The sequence below is a fragment of the Penicillium rubens genome (genome assembly GCF_028828025.1).
Source record: "Penicillium rubens strain IBT 27055 chromosome Unknown utg000002l_segment0_segment0, whole genome shotgun sequence".
Taxonomy (NCBI): Eukaryota; Fungi; Ascomycota; class Eurotiomycetes; order Eurotiales; family Aspergillaceae; genus Penicillium; species Penicillium rubens.
In genome coordinates, this window is record NW_026890600.1 from 1,787,700 (window position 1) to 1,811,111 (window position 23,412).

General features: G+C 49.8%; 12 protein-coding genes across 12 annotated transcripts; 7 read left to right on the forward strand and 5 right to left on the reverse strand.

Annotated features, from left to right (window-relative positions):
• Positions 1-2,688: 2,688 nt before the first annotated feature.
• Positions 2,689-3,990, forward strand: N7525_003147 (serine/threonine-protein kinase; the record flags this gene model as incomplete). The annotated part of the gene is made up of 2 exons (XM_002559409.2): positions 2,689-3,286; positions 3,347-3,990. 2 exons carry the CDS (start codon positions 2,689-2,691, stop codon positions 3,988-3,990), a joined length of 1,242 nt encoding a protein of 413 aa, XP_002559455.2.
• Positions 3,991-5,203: 1,213 nt separating this feature from the next.
• Positions 5,204-6,356, reverse strand: N7525_003148 (SDR family NAD(P)-dependent oxidoreductase; the record flags this gene model as incomplete). Its single annotated transcript, XM_002559408.1, has 4 exons — positions 5,204-5,594; positions 5,706-5,857; positions 5,927-6,114; positions 6,185-6,356. 4 exons carry the CDS (start codon positions 6,354-6,356, stop codon positions 5,204-5,206), a joined length of 903 nt encoding a protein of 300 aa, XP_002559454.1.
• Positions 6,357-6,728: 372 nt separating this feature from the next.
• Positions 6,729-8,077, reverse strand: N7525_003149 (Zn(II)2Cys6 transcription factor domain-containing protein; the record flags this gene model as incomplete). The annotated part of the gene is made up of 2 exons (XM_061212619.1): positions 6,729-7,664; positions 7,724-8,077. The coding sequence occupies 2 exons, from the start codon at positions 8,075-8,077 to the stop codon at positions 6,729-6,731; spliced, it is 1,290 nt and encodes a 429-aa protein (XP_061069640.1).
• Positions 8,078-9,131: 1,054 nt separating this feature from the next.
• On the reverse strand, positions 9,132-10,088 carry N7525_003150 (hemolysin III family protein; the record flags this gene model as incomplete). Its single annotated transcript, XM_002559406.1, has 1 exon — positions 9,132-10,088. The coding sequence occupies one exon, from the start codon at positions 10,086-10,088 to the stop codon at positions 9,132-9,134; it is 957 nt and encodes a 318-aa protein (XP_002559452.1).
• Positions 10,089-10,357: 269 nt separating this feature from the next.
• On the forward strand, positions 10,358-11,393 carry N7525_003151 (uncharacterized protein; the record flags this gene model as incomplete). Its single annotated transcript, XM_002559405.2, has 2 exons — positions 10,358-10,476; positions 10,529-11,393. The coding sequence occupies 2 exons, from the start codon at positions 10,358-10,360 to the stop codon at positions 11,391-11,393; spliced, it is 984 nt and encodes a 327-aa protein (XP_002559451.2).
• Positions 11,394-11,583: 190 nt separating this feature from the next.
• N7525_003152 (uncharacterized protein) lies at positions 11,584-13,129 on the reverse strand (the record flags this gene model as incomplete). Its single annotated transcript, XM_002559404.2, has 4 exons — positions 11,584-11,778; positions 11,853-12,924; positions 12,979-13,027; positions 13,087-13,129. The coding sequence occupies 4 exons, from the start codon at positions 13,127-13,129 to the stop codon at positions 11,584-11,586; spliced, it is 1,359 nt and encodes a 452-aa protein (XP_002559450.2).
• A 35-nt stretch (positions 13,130-13,164) lies between these two features.
• Positions 13,165-14,216, forward strand: N7525_003153 (dolichyl-phosphate beta-D-mannosyltransferase; the record flags this gene model as incomplete). The annotated part of the gene is made up of 3 exons (XM_002559403.2): positions 13,165-13,181; positions 13,242-13,514; positions 13,583-14,216. Coding segments are annotated over 3 exons (924 nt in total), but the record flags the coding sequence as incomplete, so codon positions are not given.
• A 247-nt stretch (positions 14,217-14,463) lies between these two features.
• Positions 14,464-15,548, reverse strand: N7525_003154 (uncharacterized protein; the record flags this gene model as incomplete). The annotated part of the gene is made up of 2 exons (XM_002559402.1): positions 14,464-15,447; positions 15,495-15,548. 2 exons carry the CDS (start codon positions 15,546-15,548, stop codon positions 14,464-14,466), a joined length of 1,038 nt encoding a protein of 345 aa, XP_002559448.1.
• Positions 15,549-15,788: 240 nt separating this feature from the next.
• Positions 15,789-16,869, forward strand: N7525_003155 (alpha/beta hydrolase; the record flags this gene model as incomplete). Its single annotated transcript, XM_002559401.1, has 2 exons — positions 15,789-15,825; positions 15,902-16,869. 2 exons carry the CDS (start codon positions 15,789-15,791, stop codon positions 16,867-16,869), a joined length of 1,005 nt encoding a protein of 334 aa, XP_002559447.1.
• Positions 16,870-17,707: 838 nt separating this feature from the next.
• On the forward strand, positions 17,708-19,957 carry N7525_003156 (transcription factor TFIIIC subunit TFC6; the record flags this gene model as incomplete). The annotated part of the gene is made up of 1 exon (XM_002559400.2): positions 17,708-19,957. The coding sequence occupies one exon, from the start codon at positions 17,708-17,710 to the stop codon at positions 19,955-19,957; it is 2,250 nt and encodes a 749-aa protein (XP_002559446.2).
• A 571-nt stretch (positions 19,958-20,528) lies between these two features.
• Positions 20,529-21,506, forward strand: N7525_003157 (uncharacterized protein; the record flags this gene model as incomplete). The annotated part of the gene is made up of 1 exon (XM_002559399.1): positions 20,529-21,506. The coding sequence occupies one exon, from the start codon at positions 20,529-20,531 to the stop codon at positions 21,504-21,506; it is 978 nt and encodes a 325-aa protein (XP_002559445.1).
• Positions 21,507-22,143: 637 nt separating this feature from the next.
• Positions 22,144-23,103, forward strand: N7525_003158 (aminoglycoside phosphotransferase family protein; the record flags this gene model as incomplete). Its single annotated transcript, XM_002559398.1, has 1 exon — positions 22,144-23,103. One exon carries the CDS (start codon positions 22,144-22,146, stop codon positions 23,101-23,103), a length of 960 nt encoding a protein of 319 aa, XP_002559444.1.
• Between the last annotated feature and the right edge of the window lie 309 nt (positions 23,104-23,412).

Genomic DNA, 23,412 nt, shown 5'->3' on the forward strand with positions numbered 1-23,412 from the left:
GGTACTCCGTAAAGGAGATGTTTGTAAAGGGAGAAGAATGTGGTCATTGGGCACGGGATATGGATGATCTGTGGCGGTCGCAGCTGAATCTCATTTGCGTTGTAGATAGAGTAGTCTGTTTCCAATAAGTTGGCCGCTTTACAATGTAAGATACATGCTCTATCCGTACTCTGTACAATATTCTCACACACACAGTGCTACGGAGTACAGTATGAAGTATACAATATAGTTACTGACAGACCTGAGATCACTAGCGGTGTAGACCCCGAAACTAAAGGCCGAAACCAGAAGCGTTACAACAGTTCACACTGAACACAACATCTGCCGGTCGCAGAACCAAATAAAAAGCAAAAAATGGAAGAAAAAGCAACGGCCCGGTTCCGAGCGAGAAAAGAGAAAATTTGTTGATCTTTGGACGAGCCAGCTGCATTGCCAATCCTGGGGTACATTCATCGTTGTGCTCGGAGGCAAGGCACGGTACACAACGGGGAACGGGCGTCTATCACATATGGCACATATCATATCGCACAAGTCAGGATATTCTACAACATACACCTTGTACGACATACAGAGTACGGAGTACATAGATGTACATGGGACTAGTAGCTATTGTACAGCACCTATGCATGGACAGGTTTCGGGTCCTGAGAACCGACAACGGATGTGATGAATCGTAACCCCAATCTCTATCAGGTGATTGGACTGTCTGCGGGCTTGCAGGGTCGATCTAGAGAGCTTTGTGGGTAGGATATTGATTTGAGTTGCATTCTTGTCTTACTCACCGCAATATAGTACCAATAGAGAGAGTTGTGGTGACTCCGTACCAGAGTACTGGCACACTTCACACCTTCCCTATACAACATCCAACATGGTTTGCCCAGGATGATTGGGGGCGGGGATACAGTTCGAATAAGTCAGACTCGGGTCAGTACATGGCCCTTGCCTGTGTATGACGCAAGTGGTGAGATACAGACAAAGGAAAAGTAGTGAGATTGAAGACTCGGCGAGGCAACTTTATGTTTACAGGGGCTATTTTCGCCTCTGGGCTGTACGGAGTACACCTACTACGGAGTAACGACGTTGTCTGTGCTATGTGCTATGTGCTGACAGACAAAAAAGACTAGCCCAGCCACCAACAGAATGACCAACGTCTGGAAGGAAACACGGCAACAAGGAATAGTAATTCCACGGCAACGCCAATAATAATACGAGGTTTCATTGTAGATGTCCCAGATAGTCAAGGTACATTAGCGCCAGGAGAAGAAAGATGAAGTGTATGGCCCGTGCAGAACTAGTCAGCAGGGAAGCGCCAACCCCCCACTCAGCTGCTCTTAGGGGAGTTTCTCGAAAAACGAACAGTTCGAACAAATGGTTGGCCATAGCGCCCCTCCATCATCGCCTCACTCTTGACTTCCTTAGCGTCCTGTCTAAACCCGAGCCAGCCTAGAACGGGGGGAGGGGGCCAAGTGGGGTTCGGGATAAAGTTGGGTGTCTGTGCAAAGGACGGTGTAGGAAGTCAAGAGATGTTTTGAGAGTGAGGTGGTATACATCTGAATACCTAGTTAGTCATATAAGATTATCATTATACAAGATTATCATCGACGGAAAAAGCACAGCCTAGAGATATGCTGCATTCAAACATCCTCGATCCATGGTAAGAATAAATCATAAAATAATACGGCACCAAGATCTGACTCAAAATGCCATAGCTTTGCGGGGCTGGGCCATGAGCTTATTGGCAGAATGGAAGTGGCGGGTGCGTTGGCAAATGTGTGTCAGGAGGTTTCAAGGCAGAAACACCGTTGGGGAGAACAGGGGTTAGGATACGTGGACAGAGTGCATTGCCACACTAGGCCTAGAGCGGAAGAAACCTTCGAGTGGCAGTCGTAGTGGAAAATTAGAAAAATAAAAAAATGGAAAAAAAAGGATAGGAGACTCTGCAGTTTCCAAGGTTCTAGTCGATCGTTATGACCCATGGTCCAATCATCGGTTGTGGCGGCTGCAGGCAAAGACACACCGAGTTATTATAATTGGTCTAACCACACTCGGGCATGCACACCGCTTCGTACACATGGCCTATAATTATTTTGTTTTCTAATAATTTCTTCTAGTGCCACTCCATATTGTACGCATCATAGATTATTATTATATTTTTAATTTATTCATTTCTTTTTTAGATTCCATTCGATCCTTCCCCTTTCGGGATTTAACATAATTTCCTTTTTGACTAGCGCGCTTTCCCTTTTGTTTTATTATTGTCTCTCGAACCACGAGGCGACCATCTGCCTGATATCCCTTCTATAATAATCTTCCTTCTCTCTCTACTTTGACGACTTTGTATATTCCACATCTCCTTCTATATATCCACGGTCCTGCCTCTTTTTGTTTTGTTTTGTTTTTTTTTTTTAATTTGTTTTTTTCCTTGTTGTTCTTGCTTCTGGTTCCTTGTGCAACAACTCTCCTTCTCGACCTCTATCAAACACAACCAGACCGGACCAAACGGACCTAGATCGGACCATCTTGAAACCCCCATTGGATTGGAATGGATGCCTTTTGAATATCCGTGGATTTAGGCTTCTGTTATAATCTCCCTGGATCAAACTCCCTTCGCGCTCTCCTTCTCTCGCTCTTTCCTCGTCTCATCCGGGAGAGGACCATTGGATCCCCTCTATACAACCCCCAAGGACAATGTACCCGGCCATGCTACCAACGCCGCCACCATCACCGGCTCCCCGCCGCTATGCTCCCGAGGATCGCCTAGGACTAGTATTAGCCAACCGGCTGGAACTCACCAGAGTCCTGGGTGTCGGAGCCTACGGCGTTGTTTACACCGCCGTGGACATTCACACCAACGAAGTCTATGCCGTCAAGGTTCTCTGCAAGGACGGTCTGGATGCCCGCCAACTCAGGTTCCAGCAGCGCGAGATTAAACTTCATCACCTGGCCGGCCAACACCGCAACGTGGTTCGCTTAGTCCGCATCATGGATTCCGTGGATTGTACCTATGTCGTTATGGAGTATTGCCCAGAAGGAGACCTATTCTCTAACATTACCGATAAGGGAAACTTTGTCGGCAATGACTTCTTGGCCAAGAGTGTGTTCCTCCAGATCCTGGACGCTGTACAATTTTGCCATTCTCTTGGGATCTACCACCGGGACCTCAAGCCTGAGAATGTCCTTGTGACCGAAAATGGAATGACCGTCAAACTTGCCGATTTTGGCCTGGCGACGACAGATTATTATACGACGGACTTTGGATGCGGTTCCACATTCTATATGTCACCTGGTAAGCGCTCAACTTCCTTCTTTCTGTTATAGCTTGGTGGCTAACTTGATATGTCTATAGAATGCCAACAATCCAACGCCCGACCCTTGTCCTGCTACATGTCCGCTGCCAACGACGTCTGGAGTCTGGGCGTGATTCTTGTCAATCTAACCTGCGGTCGCAACCCATGGAAACGTGCCTCGGTCGAGGATTCCACATTCCAGGCCTACCTCAAGGACCCATTCTTCTTGAAGACTATTCTGCCCCTCTCTTCCGAGATGGTTAGTATACTGAGCCGCGTCTTTGAGCTTGACCCAATTAAGCGGATCTCCATCCCAGAGCTGCGCCAGCTCATTCTGGAGTGCCCCCGCTTCACGGAGAATCCCATGGTCCAAACCCCCTGGGTGCCGGAGCAGATCGACTACATTCCCCAGCCCCCGATGCCATTGTTTATGGGCCCCATGGAACCCCTGTATGCCCAGACCTCTGGCTCGTCGTTGGACTCTGCGCAATACTCGGCTTTCTCCCAGTCTGCTGCTTCGGACGGTTCGGCTATCACCGAGGACTACTCGGATTTCGATACCATGTCGCCTGCAGTCTCCCAGCAGGTCCCCGATTGCAAGCCGGTCTTCCCTTCTGTCTGCGCGGAGCCCTTCTTTCCCGCGGATCCCTTTGCTTATGGCCTCATTCACCCCAACCTACAGGGCTTCGAGATTCCCGTCTAATTGCTCCTTGCCTCGCAGCTGCATGACTTGACGCTCTTCTCTTTACACCATTCCTCGATCGAATGCTCTGTGGGTATCTCCTTTCACACATCTCGGGTCCCTTGCTCTCTTCCCTCTTCCCTCCACCGAGTGGACTCCCTAGAAGCTGCCGAAGACAAAAAAGGTTGATCGCGTTGATCATGATCCACTGGACTCGGCCACCAGCTTTCCTTTCTCTTTGGACATATTTTACTGTTTCTCCTTTTCTTTTTTTCGTCTGGACCACGGCACTTCCCTGGCTTAGCGACTGTGACCTTGCATGGACCGTTTGACCACAGTCCTGTGTCTCCCTTACGATCGGGTCTCCTTATTGTTTTAATATTCCCACACATACCTGGAGGTTTCTTTTTACGTTTCCATTTTTCTGGCGTGATACTACACTGGGAAGCATGATTTGAAGATACGCCCCTGGGAGGGCTGATGAAATACGGGGTCTTATATCTTTTTGGATTGGTGTATTTGGACATTTTTTACATTTTTACACGGCGTTGACGCTTTTTGATTCTTTTCTCTGTTTATTTTTTGGGGAAGGCTTTTTGTTTGACGACCTAAGGGTGATCTCAGTTCTCTTCGACTCATATGTGCATAGACTTTTTCGCATTGGCGGGATATTTCGGGACGTCTTGTTCCCTTTCATTGATTCTTACGATATGATACCTCGGTGTGGCATGAGACTTTTACAATCTACACCACTGCATTCTACCGGCTATTTCCACATTCCACCTGCGAACATTGTAATGTTAACCAGCTTCAAAGAGATCCAACCTCTTGTATACTGTCGTGCAACGTTGCGCCGTCCGACAACGGCCGAGACTCGATTGGGCATGGGATGATGTTTTGTGTTTCGTCGTGTGCGATGGGCCCGCGCCACCGTGAAACCGCTGGCTGCCCAAGTGGCACGCCAGACGGGGCAGATCCATTCCGAGTCAACGGTAGACGGGTCTGCGGTGAGTTGGATGATGTTTTACAGTATCAACCCTGTGCAGCTCGTGGTCAATGGACTTATATATATGCAATAGGGTGACATAGAACGTCCCAATGTCCCGAGGTCCCAACGACGATATATATACACGGACTTTCAATAGAGCGGATATGTACTCCGTACCATTCAATAAATTCATTTCGTATATATTCAGCTCCGGACCCGGATACATACACACCGCTATTACAGGATCTACATATTCCGCCCACCAGTAACCCGAATCGTCTCTCCATTAACGTAAGAGAACCACGGCGACGCAACACCCAGAACTGCCCGCGCAGCCTCCTCGGGGGTCGCAGGTCTGCCCAGCGGAATATCAGGGTAAGTCGGAGCAGCCTTCTTCTCCTGGTCCGCGGAGCCCTTCTTAGTCGCAAGCTGCTTGCCTGGAATTCCCAGTGCGACCTTCGTACCGTCAGGCGTAGTGATGAAAGCGCCCTCTTCCTTCGCGGCCGTCAGACGGGTCGTCACGAAGCCGAAGGCGATGGTATTCGACCGCACGCCAAAGGATGGACCCCATTCTTTGGCGATTGTACGGGTCAGGCCGACAACACCGGCCTTCGCGACTGCGTAATTGGCCTGGCCGCTGTTTTTGCCCGGTTAGTACATTTGGATTTAGAATTTGGTACTTAGTGTTGGGCGTTGGCAGAGATAAAGAGTGGGGACTGGGGCTGGGACTGGGACTTCGGGTACTTACGCATTGCCGTGGACTCCGCTCGTGCTGCTGATGTTGATCACTACGCGCGGCTCTTGGTCTTTCACTCGGAAGTAGGGCGCTGCGGCGCGCACGAGCTGGAAGGGCGCGGTGTTGTGCACTGCTAGCATGGTCTCCCATTGCTTGTCTGTCATCTGTGGGGAATTTGGATTGTTAGTGCACTGCTAGCTGGTAGTATATGTTAAAGCCGAGACCTGTCTCACCTTGTGAATAACACCATCCCATGTGAACCCGGCATTGTTCACGATAATGTGGATTTTGCCATTGCCGAACTCGGCGGTTTTCTTTACCAGCTCGGTGATGTAGTTGCTATCGAGGACATCGCCGACGACGGCGAGGGCGCGGCCGGCCTTTGCGGAGTTGATCGCGTCAGCGACGGCGTTGGCCTTTTCTGTTTGTTTGTTAGATATGTCGGTATTGTAAAGGGACACGATGTCAATGTGTAATTATGGGTCTCGTACTGGAGTCGATATCGGCGACTACGACCTTTGCGCCTTCGTTTGCGAATAGTCGTGCTGCTTCGGCGCCGATGCCTTGGCCTGCACCGGTGATGATGGCTACTTGACCTGCCAGCAGACCGGCTGGGTAGTTAAGGTGCTCATTCACCTGAGTGAGACGGTCGGAGGGTGCCATTTTTGAAACGATGGGATGGATCAAAGGTGAGCGTTGAGTTTTGTAAGAGGGGGAGGTCTTATACAACAGATCTCTCGGCTCTTTTGGATCGCCGAGGCTCACCGCGGACCGAGATTGTGGGGTATACATCGATGTGACAGTCGAGAAGATGGGGGTTTATGAGTCCAATTTATTTCGATACACATGTATATAGTTCATTTTCTAGTATTATATCGTATATAGGCGATATGTTTTTCAATTTTGTGTTAATATAGCCGATCTGCGTTTACTGTCCAGCTGAATCCAATTCTGGCTTCTCCGCTCTCTACATTCTTCCTCCCTAACGTACAGTAGCGACAGAAAAGCAGTTGACCTCCCATATGTGGGTATAATTTAAAGAGACTCGTCATGCATCACTCGTCCAGATCCACAGATACAGTCACCCCATGAAGTCGATTGTAAGAACGCCGACACAGTAGCTTCGTAACCTGCGATGATAGGAAGCAGCCCTTCACTTCTGGGTGTACCGCTCTGAATATCGGTATCCAAGTCAGGAAGTAAGCCGACATGCTCCGAAGGAGCCCAGTGCTGGCTGCCATGCTCATCTGATAGTTTCGGTTCTGATGGACCTTCGTGGTCGCCCAACTTGGGAATCTGAACTTCGGTAGCACTAGCGGTGCTTTTCAGAGCCAGCAACACATCCCGGCACTGTAACAGCAGGCCGCGGAGTAGAAAATTGCGTATCTGCCTGTTTTCCTCGTGGCAGATCTCATAGTATCCGTAACGGATATCGACCCCGTGTTCTGGCCGCGGTGCGCGAGACGTCTCCCGCGAAACCCAGTACTCAAAGAGCTGGAGGGTGAGATTGAGTACGGAGATAGTCAGCAGTAGATTTGCGCTGTCTTTTGCGCATTTAGTGCACTGCAGGAACATCTGGCAGGCGCAAAATGTGCATTTGATGGTCTGCAGGCTGTGATCGAGCCGCAGGGGCATTGATCCAGCGAGTAGATGGTTTAGCCGGTTCATGTGGAATAGCTGCATATCCACACACTCGCATGGTGAAATCGGGTATGGCGAAGCCACAGAACCGGCTAGCGATGGACTGGTCATCCCGTCAGCGAGTTCCCCGGACAGAAATGTCGGCGTCACGGGTGTATGTGGGTATCCCAGACCAGCTGGGAGAGCAGGACACGGGTCCACGAGCTCTGTGAATGGAGAGCTCTCAACTGTCGTCAACTGCCCAGGGCAGACGGATGACTCTAGGGTTGTTGCGCTGCCGAAGCTTCGGGGACTTTCCCAGAAGCCCGGCTGATTTGATATCAGGCAGACCTGTAGAACGGCACATTATTATAAATGTGCCGAATCGCTAAGTGGAAGGTAAAACTTACGTCGTTGTCAATTGCTGGGTCAGGAATATGATTGCCGTAGCTATTCCCAACTAGAGGTTCCATGTCGGCCACAGGAGCAACAAGCCGACTACCGCGAAATCCACGCATCGTGGGCTTCTCTTCTTGTAACTGACCTAGTTTGCGGAGAGTAGCTCTGTTTTTGCTACCCTTTGGTTTGCCTGATCGATTTGCAAATCCGTATTGGCACTGTAGGCCGTGACGCAGGCAACGAGTACAGACACTCTTGCCAGACAGGTTGCATTTCACCTTGGATTGCCTGCAGTTTTCGCATGCAGTTCGGAGTTTAGGTGTATCTCCGCCGGCATATGTGCTGCCATTGGACTCTGCAAGCATTGTCTGTTTGGTGCTGGCCGTGGACGGGGGGAAGTTGGGGGGTGGGAAACACGAAGGAAGCTAGTAGGATCTCCCAATACGATATAAATGACAGCTACCTATAGTCGCGGGATTCGGTGATATATGGATATAGATGGAAAGGGAAAAGGGGAAAAAGGAAAATAAAAGGGGAAATTAGGAATAGAAATCCACGTTCAATACAATAATACCATGTCCAATGATGTAGACGCTTCACACCCCCCCCTTCTTCTACACCCACTCCTATAATATATAAACAAGCTCAAGCTTCAGGGAGTAAGAATGTCACTCTGGCATTCGAACTCAGTACCGACGGCAGCCGCATACAGAGGTCAGCCGCTGTGAAACCCCAGATGCTTCCATCTGGTCCACCACGCATGGGACGTCAACTGGCCCCGGTATTCCGAGGTTAAAAAGAAGCATCTTCCCTCACAATCCATCAATCTGATTAAACCTGATCTGGCAAAAGGAATATTGGTTGACAGCGTTCACTATTTTCGAACACTGCTCGTGATAGGAGAAAACAGAGTCTCCCAAGAGAAACCGGCTAGGGGTCCTTTTGTTAGTCGTCACACCCTGATGCAACATCGTAAACGCCAATTTCGGGGTTAAGTTTCTTGTTTATTAGGAAGCCAATAAACCTTTTACTAACAAGGGCTGTTGGTCTCCTATCCCACTGGTGCCTTGCTCTCCTCAATGGAACACAAGTACAATAGTCTCAAATGGATAACGCTAGGCACCATGTGAAATAGAAGTAAAAAAAAGGGCTCCTTTTTTTTTATCCGGCTGACCAGATCTAGTCCCTGTAAGTGAAGTATGTGCTCACCGCTTCATTCATTTCGTCATTGTGTCATTGTTGCACATACTAATTCGAGTCATCGTCAGCAGGGGGACCTTTGACCCTCGAGAGAGAGATTCTTGAACATAAGCCGCGCCACGTACGCTACAACGTGAACATTTCATTCCATGCTACCTCTTAAAAAATTGCCATGAGCATGTTGTCCAACCTCGAACTTGTGTTGCGCCAGACCCCAACTCAGCCGCGTGGAATCTGACAGGTCTCGGCAGCCCCGCTGTGCCGATAATCGAAAGCCTTCAACAACCCTGTCAGGTGAGCTACTGCTGCGCAGACCACTAGCACGTGGAAGATTTGATGCGAACTCCCCACAATGTCGAATTTCCCGGGCATAAGTCGTTCAGGTACCCGGGCCGCATATATCCCGGCTCCAAGTATATACAAGAAACCCTGGAAAACGAGCCAGTTTAAACCGATCTGCTGTTGCATGAGATCGAGCCCAAAGATGGAAACTCCATGGAGTACGGGAAAGACAGCAGACAAGCCCATCCCAACAAACATGGTAGCGCGGAACGGCCGCCAGCGAGGTGTGCGGAACCGGGGAGAAGCGGATACAATCACACAACCTAGCCCAATGGCACAGATCATGGTCCAGTATCTGTGCTGGAGTTCGGGTACACAGTAAAATCCGTAGAAGACACTAGGTACAAAGCTCCCCACAATAAGTCCCACGATACCGATATAGTCGAGTGCATTTCCAATGCGTGCAACCACAGGTGAATGGTTTGAAATGGTGTGATAGGTTGCGGACATGCCAAGGCAGAAGGCAGCCCCCGCGAAGAAACAGGAAAAAGCGAGGATATCAGAATCGGCTGCATCCCGGTAACGCGGAGAAAGCAAGTGGTAGAGCCCATATGCAGCGGGGGCAGCAATCACAGCGGGCAAGAGGTGGGTGTAGATATTGACCGTCTCATTGTGAACGTAACCCAGCGATTGAAATGAACTTAAAAATGACGACGAGGCTGGCCGATATCCAGTATGGATGTGATGGTTGTCACGTTGCCAGTGGGGTAAATCGTCCCAATGCAGAAGTCGTTTTACCAAGATCTGAGCCTCCTCCCCGATATCCGTCATCTCTGCAGACTGACTACCTGAGGGCACTTTCTGGTGCTCAGTAGGGCGACGCTGGCGAGGCATAATCACATGTGATATGTAAGTATGCACTTGGTTACAGGAATGAGTTTTGAAGTTGACCAACAATAGACCATGCAAAACAAGTCAGCAGATAGAATGCCCAAAAAAAGAAAAAAAGAAAAGAATCTAGAAAAAGTAGAAGTAAATACAAAAAACAAAAAAGATATAGAAAAGAATGAGAGAAATTCCCAGCCGTTGGGCAGTTGAGGGAAATCGCCGTTGGGGAAGAGGAAACAAACAAGACAAACATCATATCAACTCCCGAGGTCCAGATGACGGTTGATATCATACACCATGTCAACGCATGTCAACACGGGGAAAAGATGAGTCGCTTACGCCCAGTATCCGACTCCCTGGAAAATGTTGGATTTGTGTCAAAGGGGGATAAGAAGTGCGTTTGAGATGCTCCTCCGAACTAATGCTAATCAGGCTGACATTCGAAGACTGTTGGACTATAAGACTCAGACGCAGTACTTCGACAAAATAGTCGATCGATATATGCAATTTTGTGCCAATCACTCGAAAGACCTCGATGCAGCATTAGGCTCCCTTCCAACAAGTCCTTCAAACGATGCGACTTCCAACCCGCCCGCTTCCCGGTCGCCCTTGAAATTAAACCCCGCACAGAAGGGTGTCCCGCCACCATCAACAGAGCTGTCCACACTCCTTCTCTCCCTTCGGAAGCTGCGCGAAGCCGTTCTGGCAACAGCTACAACTACACCCGCAGAATTCTCACAGCGAGTCCATGTCTTCTCTATTCGCCTGTCCATTCTCGCGCATCACCCACCGTCATACTTCCCCTCTCTACGATACGTTCTGGATAAACTACACTCCACATCTCACCCACTACCCGGCGCTGAAGCCAGTGAACTGGTCACATACTTGATTCTTGATTATGCCTGTCGCCAGGGAGATATGAGAGCGGCGTTTGAACTGCGTGCTCGGGCGCGGAAGGAGCATTCCTATCAGTCACAGACAGTGGATAGGGTTTTGGCTGCCTTAATGCACGATAATTGGGTCGTGTTCTGGCAATTACACAACAGTGTGGATTCTCACATCCGCGCAGTGATGAATTGGGCCGCAGACCGAGTTCGCAGGCATGCGCTCAAGGCTGTGGGTAGTGCCTATCTCAGCGTGCATATCAGCTGGATTTTGGGCGGCTGCACAGGAGACGAACAGAGTTGGACCTGGGAGAAATTGGTTGAGCAAGAGAAGCTTCGCTGGGAGCGGGAAGGTGATAGGATTATCATCAAACGACTGAAGCAGAGAGCCCCTCCCAAGCCGGAGCCAAGCGCATCGAATGCCTGAGTACATCCGGGCTAGACTTTCTTTGGACAAGAGCATTCATGGCGTTCGTTTCATTGCATGGCGTTGGTTGGAAAGACGTCGTATCATTAGCAGACGCATATCATTCACGGAGTATTAATTGTTATTTAGATCGTGTGCAGACAGGTTGAATTCAATGCCCCCAGGGTGGGGCGATTTTTCAATTCGAGCGTTATAACTTCAGGCCTGAGTTTGGCCGGTCTAAATTTGTCTGTCCGACGATAGGCTGTTTTGATAGCGTATCAGCCAGCTGGCCCTTCATGTGAGTTGCACTGTCGGTACAAAGCTCGTAGACCGTCGATAGGTTGAATACCAAACTACCAAAAGAATGGTTGGTTGAGACCTGGGCCTCAAGGAGCTGACGAGACTAGAAACAACCAATCAGTCAATACGTTCACATGACCCCTCAAGTAGGTGTATGGAATATAGGGGATCAAGTACCTCATCCAGTTGTCCAACGTACAGAAGACACACAGCCAGATTCTGAGCTACCAGAGCCCCATCCGTCCTTGTCTTATCCTCCCCGAGAATGCGCCACTCAGCCACTGCATCGGCAAAGCGACCATCTGACATGCTTATCAGAGGCTTCAATAAAGCAGCCTCTTTCCTCTCATTAGCGTCACCAAATACCTGGCTTGCTGCGTCCAGATCGCCAATCCGCAAAAGCAAAAGTGCTTTCCTCAACTTTGTGATGTTTGACTCTGGCCCAGACATCCGGAGGCTATCAAGTGATCTTCTGGCAGCATCGAAATCACCCATTTCTATGAGCGCATTCACGCTCCTAACCCCAAGATCTGCCAATCGCTGCTTCCATAGTTCTCGCTCAGCTTCAGTAGCTTCACTTCTCATGATCTCTCGCCGCGCTTCCAGACCGATCTCGTACAAGCCACCAATGCTTCGGCGAGAATCACCAAAGCCTATACTTTGGAGTCTCACGGCCAGCACGCGAAGCGGCCATGGAACAATATGACGAGGATCTTGTTCATGTTCTGGGTCTTTATCATTATCGGCTGCAGCTGATTCAAGCTTTAGATCGATGTAATAGAATGCTGAACTCAAATCCTCCAGGGCTTTCGATTCCTGTGCTGCGAGAACTGTGTTGCCCGACAGATCCAAGCAGGCTAGGCGTGTGTAGAAAAGGGAGAATATGATCTTTATATCCGTCGGAGATATCAATGACGAGGTCAAGATCGAAGCAGAAAAATGCGCGGCAATGAGAAATCGACCTTCAGCCAATAGCTTTTCCAGGGCGCCTAGAGAAGTTGATAAGGGTTCCCCTGGATTGAGGATAAGGAATTCGGATCGCAGTGGCGGAGGGATGTCAAGATGAGAGAGGGTATGGAAGTTGCCATGGTGGAGTAGAAATGTGAGGTCTTTTTCTAGAGTTTCAGGTAGGTCATCTGGCGCAAGCGGATCCAACTCGTAGAAGGATGCCCCAGAAAAGGTGTCGTCGGCAGCAAGCATTGATTCGTGTTTGATAGGCGAGATGGGTGTTTTGGGGAGAGCGAGAGGGCTGGATCATGTAAGAGAAAAGATATAGAGGTGGAAACCAAGGTACCATGCTCACTCATCTGATGCATCTAAAGGACCTCTTGTTGAGCTGCGGGGCCGAGAAGCTGCATAGGCAATCAGTAAGGGACGGTCGAAATGTAATGGGAATGGAGTGAGCGCTTACACCTGGAGATATTCCGAATGTGCTTGTCTGGTAGTGAATCCATCTCTATAGCTTTTAGCTGTTTCTGAGAGCAATTAGAATGAAAAGCAGAGTATGTAAGTATTCTACCATTGAAGTCGAAGCAGAACACCCGATAAGCTATCGGATTCTGCCAGGGCGGTGGATTCCGGATCTGGCGACTTGGCCGCGATCTGGCGTTGCCGAATGCAACAAGCTGTCAGCCATACGTTCCCTACTTTTCTTTTTCGCTTTTTCTTTTTATATGATCTTTGCTCCGATACTTTAACACTCCTTACTTTATTAATTAGCTTGTGGGTTTTCACAATGGCGGCGGCCAAGAACAAGTACTCGGTCATTCTTCCCACCTACAATGAGCGGAGGAACCTCCCTATCATCATCTGGCTGATCCAGAGGACCTTCAACCAGGAGTATGCACTTATACTGGTGTAATTTAAGCGCAATGGGGCTAACATCTTCTTTTTTTCTTTAATTACAGGAAGTTGGATTGGGAGGTTATTATCGTCGACGACGGATCCCCTGATGGCACCCTCGAGATCGCGAAGCAGCTCCAGAAACTCTATGGCCCCGAACACATCGTCCTTAAGCCCCGCCAGGGCAAACTCGGTCTGGGTACAGCTTACGTCCATGGCTTGAAACACACCACCGGCAACTTTGTCATCATTATGGACGCCGACTTCAGCCACCACCCCAAGTTCATCCCTGAGATGATCCGAATCCAAAAAGAGACCGACGCCGACATTGTGACCGGAACCAGATATGCGAGCCGTGGAGATATCAAGGGTGGTGTCTACGGCTGGGATTTGTTCCGCAAGTTCACTTCGCGTACTGCCAACCTCATCGCGGACGTCATGCTGATGCCCGGTGTGAGTGACTTGACTGGTAGCTTCCGGCTGTACAAGAAGGCAGTGCTGGAGAAGGTTATCCTCAATACCGAGAGCAAGGGCTACAGCTTCCAGATGGAAATGATGGTCCGTGCTAAGGCAATGGGCTACAAGGTGTCTGAATGTCCGATTACCTTCGTCGACCGTGTATATGGCGAGAGCAAGCTAGGTGGATCCGAGATTGTCGACTACCTCAAGGGCGTGTTGAGTTTGTGGGTTAAGGTCTAATCGGGCCTTTCCATTGAACTTAGGTGCCCCAATGCTTGGATTCATCTTTGCCTCAAATCCAACATGGTACCATGTGTGGACTTGCCTACTGCCCGTGCTGTGATATACCCCTTTCTGACCTCTGTTATGCCGAATCCGTGCACTTCTGGGTGGTGTTTGAATGACTATTTATTGTCGATATCAATTCAACGTTCTCTTGTCTTCTGGTTTCACATCCCTATGCTTCAATATCATCAACCTCCAGCGCTCAGAGGGTCTGGAGGTATCGTAGAACTCGATCAATCAGGTCCTGCTGGCCCTCGTCACGAACATTGTGACTGGCTCCAGGAACGACCCCGCTGTTTTCCGCATCCCACTGGGCGCCTCCCGCTTCGGTGGCTTGCTGCCATCTCTGCAGTAGCTTTTCCTTGTCCACCCAATGCGGGCAATACTCATCTTTCCCAGAATACAAGGCCAATAGCTTGGATTTGACCATGCCCTGGGTGCCCACCATCCCAAAAGTCTCTTGCAAACGCTTATCGCTCAAGTCGGAGCTGAACAGGTCGTCATCAGATGGGCTGTCGGGGCTATGAGGGCTCACTAGACTCAAGAATCTCCTGGCACTGAGAGGTGCATCGGCCGGATAAGAAAGCTTCGCAGTCAGATTCATTGGGAGAATTGAGTCATTCTTGTCTGCTGTGTATGGTTGCTCCTGGGCAGAGCTCACAAGCTGATCGTAGATCTTTCTGAGCTCATCGGGCTGTGAAGAAGATTCAATAATAGCCAGCAGACTCTCTCTATCAGAGACAGGCGCCTGGAGAATTGCACCGTCGAGCTCTGGGCGGACCATATGCTGAAGGCCAAAATCAAACTCTTTTTGCGGCACGGGGTTGGGCGAATAAAGATAGTGGAGCACGTCCTGACTTCCGGTAGAGTGTCCCATGATCACAATCTTTCCGGCCTTCGTCATTGCGCCCGGTTGACGCGATGCCTTGAGATCGCGAATGAACCGCACGCATTGTCCGATTTCTTCTACATCGCGATCAAGGCTTCCGACTCCCCATCCGGAATAGGAGGATGAGAGTAGGACAGAGAAGACTGACCATTCGGTGTTTTCCAGAGCGTTGGCTAGCTTAGAGACATAGGGAACAGTGCACAACCCATCTGTCAGTCCGCCCACGAAGATAAGGCTGTTTATCTTGTTGGTCCCATCAGCTGGTGGGGTGAACTCAAAGGCCACAAGTTTGGGAGCCTGCGGGGGGTTAGCTTGGCATAGAGAATGAATAGCGTAGTGTATACATATTCATGGAGGACACCGCTGTGCGAGGGCCCTCGACTAGCGTCTGAGGACATGATTGAATCGTGGTGGTTGTTGACAAGGTAGGGGTGAAGGTGGGTGATCAGTAGTTGACGTTATCATTTGCAGGCGGGGTCGGCCACGACATTGGTCCTCTCTGATCTCACGAAACTTGAACACTTTACATATGTATATATATTTTTGCTTACAGTATGCCAATTACATTTGCTCTGCGACCTTCGGAATACTCCATAAAGCGGCTCATACTACACGCTTTAGGCTTAGCCACGTTCACGATGTCGCCAAGGACGATCTGCGTGAACCCTATACGAGGTACGTACCTCGTATGTCTGACTGCCTACATTCAAAACCCCTCTGCCTAGTAAGTGAGATTCCACTCATTTTTCAGCCATGAATCCGACCACAAAAACACGCTTTTCTATGAGAAGCATCAATCGAACTACACAATGCCGATACATCCGAACTGCAAGCTCGCGGTCCGATCAAACCATGCGGTTATCGGACGGGAGGACCCTAGGCTATGCGGAATATGGCTGTGAAACAGGCTATCCACTGATGATCATGCATGGATATCCCCAATGTCGCCTTGAGGCCTCTGCTCTAGACCATATCTTTCGCCAGCGCCGAATTCGTGTGATTGCCCCAGAGCGCCCAGGCTTTGGTCTCTCCACAGGCCAGCCCAACCGGTGCATCATGGACTGGCCCGCCGATGTTCAAGCCCTGGCTCACCATCTCAACCTCTCACGTTTTGCAATCATGGGCGGCTCCGGTGGTGGGCCCTATGCATTAGCGTGCGCGCGGATGCTTCCTCAAGACATGATGTCCGCAGTGGGTATATTTGCCGGAGCGGGCGACTGGAGGGCTGGTGCTCACCATATGCCTTGGATTTATCGTGTGTCAATGCTAGCGGCGGAACACTGGCCAGCTGGACTACGTGGTTCGTTGGCCTTTGTGCTGTGGATTCTTAGAAATGGGCTGAACACAGAAATGGCAACTCGGAGAATAAATGACTACCTGCTAAAGGACAGGGACCAACATGACGAATCGGTCGAGGAACGAAGAGCTCAATTGCTGCGCATAATATTTGAGCCCTTTGCACAGGGCACTGGCCCCGCTGCGTACGAGGCTAAGCTATTGTCACAAGACTGGGGCATTAAGTTTGGCGACATCACTTACAACAACATCCACATCTGGCATGCAGAGAAAGATTGGAATTCGCCGCTGACTATGACCGAATACTATGTCAAACTTCTTTCTAACAAGCCATCCTTCAGGGTGTTCGAAGGCGATACACATTTCACGATCCATAGGCATCTGGACGAGATCCTCTCAGAACTGATCCCCGAGAGCCCATAGCATGATATGAAGAGCTTAGATGCGCCATTGATTTAGGATAAAGGGTATCCGCCACCCCACTTCTCTGTTGTATAATATCATACCATGTAGTTTACTCCACTCAATCCCTTGTCGATGAATCGCATTTCGTTCGTACATATGTTGGGGACAGAGATGCTGTAGCATCCCGAACAGTCTCTGCTGCAACCACAGAGTGACTGATGGCTCTAAAGGTCAGACAGCGATATCTCTCCAATATTGTCAAACTACAGAAAAATCAGGCTCTGAACTCGTTTACTGCTGTGAGATGCTAATATAGTCTCAGTTTCCACAAAGACACAAGAGCCATAGAACTTCCAAGCTGGCGTGTGTAGCATATGAGGTCATCATGTGCCTGGGCTAGAGAAAAATGTGTATATTTTCCGAGGTCATGAAATTATACACTACTCCGTAACTACCTAGGAAGGTCAAGCGAACTGTTGGTGAGTTTCGATCTTGGCCAACTTCACGACAAATGGCTAATAAGCCTGAATAGATAGACCCGAAGTCATTCTGAATTGTAATATGTCTTCCTTTTTATGATGTCGAGTTAGTTAACTAAGATGAGGGCTTGGTCCGTTAGCGCCTGAAATACAAGGCAAGAAGACTAGCCATGTTGGGGCTAGCGCCACCGCCCTTGACCTTCGTGTATTGCTGAAGCTTCTCTATTTCTCAAATCAAATAGTGGACGTCTCAATACACAAAATCGCTGCTGCATTGCTGAGTAAAAAATATTGCTGAGCTTTGGGCAACCTGACACGCTTTACGCTTGTACACTACCGTTGTTGGCTGCCGTTAACGACGCACCTATCTAAGCAACATGCCTGCCGGCCGCAGGTCTGGCCGCTTGAAAGGCCCAAGGGCAGCCTACGTTGATGATCCATTTAAGGCAGCTGGGATCAGTGATGATGAGGACTCCATCAAAATCGAAAGCTCCGGCAAGGGGAAAAAGAAGCGCACCCCGACAGAAGATTCAGCCTCTGATAATGAATTTGTTGCTGGCTCAGGCGAAGAAGTCGATGAGGGAATCGAGGAAGAGGAGCCAGAAGATGAACTAGAAGAGGATATAGGATCAGAAGCCAATGCCTCCGACTTTGACGAAATGGAGATCGACGGCATCGAGAATACTCCAAGGCAAGGGCGTTCTACGTCGTACCAACACGACGCAAGCTCCAGGAAGCGAAGAGCTGATGGTACAGTTGTACCATCCGCTGAAGAGACCCACATCCGTGGTATTATTGAACCCAGAGATCATTTGTCTAAGATCACCTATTACACTCTCACTTTCGGTTCCGACGATCGAGATCTGATGCCAGCCGTCCACTTCCGAATGCGATGGAACAAGGGTGTAGATGCTGTTTTTCCCTCTCGCTTCACCTTGGAGGAGAGGGAAAAGAAGCCTGAATATCTATATGGGCCCACATTTGGTGTTCACCCAGATGATGTTATGAAAGAAAGCACCCGTGGGTGGGACTGGTACTATGACCGGGACGTCGGCGAAAGATTCCGGAAAAGGCAGCGCATTGAGACGATTGAGGAGTCAATGGCTTTCCAAAATTACCTGCCTCAGCCCAATACGCGAAAGCACGGGATTTTACTGGGACGGTATGATAATCAACAACTCTTCGAACTGGGCTATCATGAGACTTTCGACTTTGGAAAAGCCTGGGAAGAACCAGCCTCCAAATCAGACGGATCAGGAAGTGGGACCAAAAGGGTTCGAGAAGGTTGGATGTTAAACATCGGTCACAAGGCACATTGCATGGCTTGGGCTCCGAACCAGAAAGGTCTGACACAGTATCTTGCTATCGCGGCGCCGATCACAGAAGACCAGAAAAACCAGTACAAATCCGAAGATAGTGAGCCTATCTCATCATTTCGACCCTCAGAGCCTTTCCCTAGCGCTCTGCAGATTTGGGAGTTCAAAGGCAAACCAAGTGAGACACCTACAATGACCCTCGATATGGACTCCAAACCCCGGCTTCGACAAGTGCTTTGTGCAGACTGGGGGGACCTGAGACGCATGGTATGGTGTACTTTGCCCCGGACCGAACGAGTGGAGGACAAAGAAGAAGAAAAAGAATCCATTGGTTTACTCGCGACAGTTTGGGGAGATGGATGTGTCAGAGTTTTGGATATAAAAGCAGATAGAGGGTCACAGGAAACCGAATTTCGTGTGTCTCCCCTTGGACTGATTCTAACGAGTCCCGCTAATGTGCAAGATATAGTGAAAATCGAATCGCCCGCATTTGAGGCAAGACCGCCATCAACGGTTTGCACATGTGTCACTTGGCTATCCCCTAGTGACCTTGCAGTGGGATGCGGTAACGGCTTTGTGGCTATCTGGAACATCGAACCTTCCTCTGCGTCTGAACCTCTACCTTATTTCTATCGGCCACTCCACGCGACCTACGTACTCGATATCACATCGGCATACCCAGCCCATCCCCAACTGGTCATCACTATTTCTATGGACGGTGAAACGCGGATGTGGTCGGTCCTCGATCCCACCAGTGAAATGGCCTCGACGGGCCGCATGCGAGGGGCCTCCCCCTTCATCAGCTATTCTCCCATCTGCCAGTCCGTTGTTGCCGGCGATGAAAACGAATTCGCTCGCGTAATTCCAATCCGACGATTTTTTACCACTACCACCATTGCGCGGCTCAGCAGCACCATCTCAGCCATGGCGCAATGTAGCAATCACCACCCCTGTGCGCTGTTTGGCAGCGCCGCTGGTGAGGTCGTAGGAACAAATCCCTTCCGACGAGTGGTCTACAACAAGGAGCAGATCTGGCAGCAGATATGGTTCACACATGAATGGATTCCCACCTCCAAGACGGATACTATGGGAACCAGTCGGTTTCATGACGGATACCGGGCAGAGAACCAGAAGGTGGCAAAGAACAAGCTGTTCGAGACCAACCCCGTCAATGGGATGGGGACCTCGACGATCTTCGAAGAAAACACCCACGTCACAGCCCTCGGGTGGAACCCCAACCGCCCGTGTGCAGCGTGGGCCAGCGCTGCGCTGGGATGTGGGCTGGTGAGAGTCGAAGATCTTGCCATCTAGTTGGCGGCAATCAGGACAGGATTGTTGATGACGGGACACCTGCCTAGATCGTCCTGTCGATCAGGGTCATGGAGACATCATATTTGATCTATGAAAAGAAACTAGGCGACAGTGAAACGAAATATAGTCACAGTGGACCCCCAGCCCCCAGCCACACCAATTGCTTACTTAATGTCGCCGTGGAAACCCACCACAACATCGTGGTTGGCAGTTGGGGCCATGTGGGTTCAATCAGATCTGCATCCACCCAATCAACATCCGCAGAAGCCAATTAAAAATAAATTAAAAACATAAAAGCCTGGCTGGACTGCCGCTAACCCAGCCACCGTCGATCCCAGCCGCCTATTTTTGGCCCAATAGAAGTACACTTCACCGTGATAGTAGATCTTTTTCGTATGACTTTTAAGCCTAGGACTTGAGTCCTTCTGTTCTCATTCTTAATTCCCCATCTCCCATTCAAATTTACACATACCACTCATATCTCCATTCCCTTGTTTACATTTCGGTCTTCAATTTCAAGCGCCTTTCTCTTTTCAATCATTATTGCAGGCTTCAATTGCCTCCTGTCATTATGTATTTCTCTTCTGCTGCACTCCTCGCCCTTTGCTCTATTAGCGTGACCTACGCGGCGCCTTTTGCCAATCCCGAGAACGAAGACCTCGCTCGCCGCGCAACCTACTCCGTGGTCAATGCTGATGAAGACACCTCTTCCAGCTCAGTTGCACGTGAAGTCGACACTGTCTTCAAAACCTCAACTGTAACTGCCGCTGGTTCCAACCCAGTGCCTGTCACTGTCACTGTGACTGCTACCCCTTCGAGCGTGACCCCCTCCTCGACTGCTGTGGCTAGCTCTACTCCATGCTTGGAGATCCTTAGTCTTCTTCCAACCCCGGGATCTTCCTCTTTCTTCCGCCGGGGCCTGAGAGCCGCTGGTCAGCCTGCTCTCTTTGCTCGCGAGTACTCTAGCTCTTCTGCTTCGCTGTATGCCAGGGAGTACCCCACCGCCTCTGCCGCTGAGTCTCTCTATGCTCGTGGCTGGTACTCTTCTGCTTCTGGTACTCCTTCTGTCGCCACCCCTACTGCTTCAGCTACTTCGCTCGTGGCTCGCGGATTCGGTGATTCGTACTCTTCTGCTTCAGTTTCACCCTCTTCCAGCTTGAGCGCTTCCGTCACTGCCACTCCTCTCGTCGCTCGTGGCTGGTACTCTTCTGTTACCACCCCGTCTTCTTCGGCAACTCCCCTTGTCGCTCGTGGCTGGTACTCCTCTGTGGCCACTCCCTCTGTCTCGGCGACTCCCCTCGCGGCTCGCGGCTTCTATGTGTCTCCCTCCGGCACTCCCTCCAGCTCGAGCGTCCCTACTTTAGCTGCTCCTCTAGCTGCCCGCGGACAATATGGCTGGTACTCATCCGTCCCTAGTGCCTCCTCTGTTGCCATCCCTTCTGCATCTTCCACTCTTGTGGCCCGTGGTGTCCGCAGCTGGGGCTCTTCCAGTGTCTCTTCGCCTGTCTCCAGCACCTTCGCGGCGTCAGCCACCCTCGTGGCCTACTAAGATAATATTAGGTGACGGATTTAGCTGCTTACAAGGAGCACGAGCAAGCCTTCCATGAAGATAAAATCCTTGATTTATGGCACGATATGATCGCAATAACGAAAAGGAAATGATTGCGAATGACTTGATTTATCCCAATTACGGCTTTGGGGATGCATATTTGACTGGCGTTTTTACCGGAAGCGATTTTGAAATGACTTGCACTTCTTCATGTGTCTTTTAACTTTTTGTGGATATGGGAATGGGTTGTTTCCGCGTTGGCTTGACCTACATAGACTGGATTTCAATATTTGATGGGTCCCGAAGTACATAGAATGGTTGCACGATGCACCGAGAATAAGAAAATGAAATGGATACGTTTATGACAGTATTTTTCATATCATACTTAATCCTTGAAGAATATATCTGCACCCTTCCGCGGCAGTTTCTGGGTCCTGTAAGCCTCGAGGCCTCGAAGTTCGCTTACCCACACCGCTAATCTCATCACATTGTGGGGGGAATGCGCTATGTCAGTCGAGCAAGCAATGCGGTATTTAATAGTCTAACACGCTTCCCTTCAGAATCCAACGTCAAGTGCTTCCACTTTTATTTGTTATAACGCTTCAAATCCGGACAACAAAAATACTTATCTGCTCCTATGTCAGCATCAGTGCCTATTCAGGATTCTGTTGTGCAAATATCTCCTTCCACTTGGTGTCTTGGCTGCACAGTCCAGTGCGATCGCGTTGCAGAACCAGACGACACATGCACGGCTGCCTGGAGGGACGGAGAGGACTGGTATACCCTTCGGCCTGTATCTGAGCAACCCGCACCATCTGAAAAGTCACCCGTCGCTACGCCTGCAGATTCGCACGAGGTCAGTTTGATCCATACGGGAGGCACCCTGTCGGCAGTATGGGCTATTGGAAATAATGCCATCTGCAAAGTTCATCATTGGAGCCCCGATACCACCTCAGAAAGCGAAACCATCAAATTCGTTCAAAAAATGGCACCCCAGGTACCTATACCTAAAGTCATCACTTCTTGGGTCGATGGGGAGCGATCTTTCTTAGTGTTAAAAAGAGTTCCCGGTATAACATTAAGGGATGCCTGGGGGACTATGTCCGCTAGCCAGCAAGACTCTATTTTGAATGAGGTTGTTCATTGCTGCGAGATACTCGCTTCTATCACCTCGGAACGACTCCAAGATGTATCTGGTGGTCCAGTATTAGAACCTTACCTTGCTCACTCGGGGAAGGATTCACTAGAGCCGCTAAATGTGTGTGAAAGCAAGGAATACTTCTTTCGGGTGGATCTCCACCCGAACCCGGAGATTAAAGAGAGGTTCCACCTTTATCACCCCGATCTAGGGCCCGGAAATATACTTATTTACGATCAGAGACTCGCGGCAATCATTGACTGGGAGAGCGCTGGATTTTACCCGCATTTCTGGATCTCGACGAAACCTTCTGTATCTCGGGGACTAGACTTTTGTCCGCCAATCCCGGGCATCGATGAGACTGAATGGAGAAAGCGACTCAGAATGAAACTCCAAGATCGTGGTTACCCTCGATTTGCGGAATGGTTCATGGAATGGAGAAAGTCAAAGTCTAGATAGTGGAATCGAGCAGATGGCAGGGTTTGTTGTAACACTGTTTGCATTTTAGCACAATTAATGGCAGCCAGATGATCAGGGTTCTTCCAAGGTTGTATAGGGGCCTAAAGGGGCCATATCCCAGTTTGACAGATAGGGCAGATAAGGAGCTTATGTAACGCGGTGCATGGGGGCCGCGCGGTGGTTGCCCCGAGAGACGCGGCCGTAAACAGCGCATTATCCCTCTCACATTCAACTCGGACACTTCATGACCTCCAATGGTCTTTTCTTTTGTGAATTCTTTAGTGTTATTGTCCTTATTCTTTTCTTTGT